Raw genomic sequence first — 5,000 nt, 5'->3', positions numbered from 1 at the left:
TTATATATAATATATATATATATATATATATATATATATATATATATATATATATATATATATATCTTTCCCCCCTCTATCTATCTATCTATCTCTATCTCCCTATCTCGCTCTCTCTTTATCTCTCTCTCCCCCTCTTTCTCTCTCTCAAGTTTTTTGTTGTCTTTATTTTTCTCTTTACTCTATCTTCATCAAAAGACTAACGGATTAGTTGGAATTCTGATAAGTGAAATGCGTGTGTGTGTTTATTAGTGAGTGTGTGTGTGTGTGTGTGTGTGTGTGTGTGTGTGTGTGTGTGTGTGCGGGTGTGTGTGTGTGTGTGTGTGTGTGCGGGTGTGTGTGTGTGTGTGTGTGTGTGTGGGTCGTGTCTTTGTTTCAAGACTGACACGGAGACGCTTCTCTTTATCGACTCCCCCACCCCCCTCCCTCCCCCCCTCCCCCCCAACCATCCCACTCATTTCGCAACTATGCTTTCTTGTATCCGTCTCCCTCTTGCCATAACTTTTTCTTTTCTTCTTCTTCTTTTTTTCTTTTTTTTTACGATTTTGATGCATTTTTCCCTTCTCTCTACCGTTGTTTACTCTTTCTGACTGTCACCTCTCTTCTCACTGTATTTCTTTCTCTATCTTTCTACTGTTACTCTCTCTCCCTTTCTCTCTATCTCTATCTATCTATCTATCTTTCTCTATCTCTCTCTTCTATATCCACGCTACCCCCGCCCCCCCGCCGCGCCGCCCCCGTGGGGTGTATGGGGGGCGCGCGCCCACATAACACGTCACATGCTCCACGACACACACACAACTCGATATAGACACCACACACAAACACACACATGTCGAGTGCCCACACACACACAACATATCAACACACACACACACAAAGAGATGACACACACACACACACACACACACACACACACACACACACACACACACACACACACACACACACACACACACACACACACACACACACACACACACACACACACACACACACACACACACACACACACACACACCGCTAGTCTTCAATTCTGGCGTTTAGATCTGACCCGGGGGGATGGACAGAGGAAAATATAACTCCGGTTCTGGCACATGCAAAGGATGCAATCAACTTAGCAAGCAGTTAGAAACGAGTCAGAACGCAGGGGAAAACTCGCGTCTTTTCACACTGATCTCTTGACTGCTCTCTCTCTCTCTCTCTCTCTCTCTCTCTCTCTCTCTCTCATTTCTTCATCGCTCGTCCTCCTCCCTCTCCTCTCTCTCCCTCTTCTCCCGTCTCTCTCTCTCTCTTCCGCCTCCTCCTCTCTCTCTACCTCTCTCCCCTCTTCTCTCTCTCGTCTCCTCTCCCTCCCTCTCTCTCTCCTCTCTTCTACTCTCGCTCATTCCCTTCTCACTCTGCCTCCCCTCCTCCCGCTCCAGCTTCTCCCTCTCTCTCCCTCTCCTCCTCCTCCTCTCTCTCTCTCTCTTTCTCTCTCTCTCTCTATCTCTGTCTGTCTATCTCTCTCTCTCTCTGTCTATATTTCTTTTTTCTTTCTGTCTGTCTGTCTCCCTCCCTTTCTTTCTGTCTGTCTGTCTGTCTGTCTGTCTGTCTGTCTGTCTGTCTCTCTCTCTCTCTCTCCTCCTCTCTCCTCTCACACACCCTCCTCTCCTCCCTCACTTCCTTATCTCCTCACTCTCCCACCTCCTCTCGCCATCTCACATTCTCCCCTCTCCTTCTCTACTCCTCTCTCTCTCTCTCTCTCTCTCTCTCTCTCTCTCTCTCTCTCTCTCTCTCTCTCTCTCTCTCCCTCCCTTACTCACTCTCATAATATTTTTTTTCCGTAAATGGATAAGTAAGTAAATAGTGTGTAAGTAAATGATGAATAGTAAATATCCTATATATATTAAATACTTGAGTATCTGTTGTTGTGTCTTCCTCTCTCTCTCTGTATATTTAACTTTGGCATTCTACTTACTTTCACAACGCGCAAAGTATTTCAGTAATAGCAACAGTTGCAGCAACAACAATAAAAACTCTTACTTATAATATACTTTTCGCGTTTATTTGTGTATCTACATCCATATCCTACCTAGGAGGAGTCATGGGAATATATACATTTATTGTCAACTGCACCTGTTGATTTATTTACGTGGGGGAGTTTTCAGGAGCTGCACGCACGCACTTGCCTTGTCTGAGTCTGTCACGCTAGATTCCCCATCGTCAATACTCGCGTCAATACTATATATATATATATATATATGTGTGTGTGTGTGTGTGTGTGTGTGTTTGTGTGCGTGCATGTATGAATGTAAATGTGTATGTATGAATGTATATGTGTATGTATGTTTGTATATATCTGTATGCATATGAAATTTTGGGGGGGAAAAAAGGTTTGTTGGGTTTTTAGGGAATTTTTTAATTAAAAAATTTATTTTTAATTAAATTGTTTTTGGGGTTGTTTGTGTTTTTTTTTTTTGGGGGGGAAAAAATTGTTTTTTTTTTTTTGTTTGTTTTAAAAATTGTTTTTAGGGTTTTTTTTTTTTTTTAAAAAAAAATTTTTTTTTTGAAATTAAATTTTTTTTAATTTAAATTTTTTAAAAAAAAATTTTTTTTAATTAAATTTAATTTTTAAAAAATTTATTTTTAATTTTTTTTTTTTTTTAAAAAATTTAAATTTATTTTTTTTAAAAAAAAAAAAAATGTTTTTTATTTTAAAAATTTTTTTTAAAAAATTTTTTTTTTTAAAAAAAAAATTTTTTTTTTTTTATTATTTTTTTAAAAAAAAAAAATTTTTTAAAAAGGGAAAAAAAAATTTTTTTATAAATTAAATTTATTATTTTTTTTTTTAAAAAAAAAAAAATTTTTTTTAAAAAAATTTTTTTTAAAAAAAATTTTTTTTTTAAAAAAAATTTAAAAAAAAAAATTTTTTTTGAAAAAAAAAAAAAAGGGTTTTTTTAAAAATTTTTAAAAATTTAAAATTTTTTTTTTTGGGGGAAAAAAAAAAAAAGGTTTTTTTAAAAAAAAATTTTTTAAAAAAAAAAGGGGAAAAAAGGGGGGGGGGAAAAAAAAATTTTAAAAAAATTTTTTTTTTTAAATTTTTTTTTGGGGATGTTTAAAAAATTTTTAAAAAAAAAATTTAAAAAAAAATTTTTTTTTAAAAAAAAATTAAATTTTATGAAAAAAAAATTTTAAAAATTTTTAAAAAAATTTTTTTTTGGGGTTTTTTTTTTAAAAAAAAATTTTGTTAAAAAAAAATTTTTTTTTAAAAAAAGGGGAAAAAAAAAAATTTTGAAAAAATTAAAAATTTTTTTTTTTTAAAATAAAAAAATTTTTTTAAAAAAAATTTTTTTAAAAAAAAGGGGAAAAAAAAAAATTTTTTTTAAAACAAAAACAAAATAAAACAAAAAACTATGATATAGATTAAATCAGAACCTGGTATTTAAACCGTCTCTCTAACACATTCTTATCATTGAATATGTATCACTAAGCCATCACGAGATAACTAATCTTCATTGTTGATTTATCTGTTATAAAATAAATACTATATATCCACGCGTACCCTGCAGCACATCCATAACTGTGCAAGATGAATGAGAAAAGAGGCCGGCTTATATAATGATGACCGTAACAACTCAGTAATGGAAGCTACACTCACAACGCGATGCCTCCAGACAGCTCTCTCTTCGTCCCCGCCCTCAGCTGTCACCTCCCAACAGACACTCGCAGATCAAAAACTCTCTCAGGAACTTTCTCCAGACTCGGGGAACGGAGAAGACCTGGACGAGTTTGATCCCTTGAAAACTTACCCGAAATGCTCTGACACGAAGGACGAAGGAGGCGACCAACAAGAAGCACTGAGAAGCCTTAGTAACTCGACTATCTCTCCGTACGACTGCTACGATAAAGGAAGAGATATGACAGCTGTGGAAACGTCTGATACGAATCAACTAAGTGCAGAGAGAGACGGGTCACCGGGCAGTGAATCAGGACCAAAGGATAAAGAAAGACCGTCCGAGCGTGAAAGAAAAGAACAATTCTTAACTGTCAGTGAGGATGAAGTGAATCTGATATCATTGGATGATAAGAAACAACAATGCTCGGCTATATCAACAAACCCTGGTGCCCAAAACACCGCCAAAGAAAGCATAGTGCATTATTCTGATGCTTTCAACAATAAAGTGCTTAATTCCTCCATCCTCGCTACGTGTGGCTCCTCACTCCCCTGTGGGCCTTTCTCGAAATCCTGCACACCCATACGGAAGAACCAGCAACACCAAGAAATGAGTGGGCCTTTCAGTCTCCCAGAAGGAAAGGGGGCATTACGCGATGGTATCTTTAAAACTTTACCATATCAGCTTAACTGTGATAAGACAAGAAGAGGACCATTCAGCATCCAAAGCCTTGAAACAGCACAGGAGCCTACAACATGTACAAACCCTTACTATCCTGAGTATCATAGCAATTATCGTAGTCGTCTTGTAAGGAGGTATACAAATCCAGAGGTTGTAAGGACACAACCTATGTCAGGGGGCCTTTTAACCACGTCTTGTGAGCTTATAACATCTCCACCGGGACAGTGCGCATGCGTTAACCCTGGCACGAGCCATGCCTGTGCAGCCAGACCCACACATAAATTGTCTCCGGGTGTTCTAAACCCAGTGTTTGATCAAGGGAGCTGTGGCACTCGTGTTACTTTCGCCTCAATGCCTTCTACACCAAGAAAATTTTCTCTTGATTTAAATCATATTCCAAGAGATTTAAGTTTACCTGAATTTCCGCAAACACCTGTACCGTCTGTCATCCCCATCCGTCTAAAGGAGGGAACTCAACTTATAAATCTCGATTCAGCCCAGTCTGATTGCCAGTGCCTCCCATCACAGCCTTCTCCGCCTATCGTATCTTCGAAACAGAGCAATCACTGCCATCAGAACACAGACTTCAATTCCTCAGCAGTGTCACAGGCACTATTAGTATCTGCCTGCAGTGTAACTACAAATAGTTCAGTTTCTGGTAAT

At 37.1% G+C, this 5,000-nt stretch overlaps 1 protein-coding gene across 1 annotated transcript in view; it reads left to right on the top strand.

Annotated features, from left to right (window-relative positions):
- Window positions 1–3,432: 3,432 nt before the first annotated feature.
- The window catches only part of LOC122262507 (uncharacterized), a 6,529-nt gene continuing 4,961 nt past the window's right edge, over window positions 3,433–5,000 (top strand). Inside the window, exon 1 of the mRNA XM_086545443.1 lies at window positions 3,433–5,000. This exon is cut by the window's right edge and continues 2,036 nt beyond it. Within this exon, the coding sequence (XP_086401569.1) occupies window positions 3,576–5,000 (1,425 nt within the window). The 5' untranslated portion in view covers window positions 3,433–3,575.

This window comes from Penaeus japonicus, unplaced genomic scaffold (genome assembly GCF_977035675.1).
Source record: "Penaeus japonicus unplaced genomic scaffold, GWHDUDI00000001_assembly GWHDUDI00000016, whole genome shotgun sequence".
In the NCBI taxonomy this organism is placed as follows: Eukaryota; Metazoa; Arthropoda; class Malacostraca; order Decapoda; family Penaeidae; genus Penaeus; species Penaeus japonicus.
The sequence above is the reverse complement of the archived record's forward strand: the minus strand, read 5'-3'. Positions and strand labels throughout refer to the sequence as shown.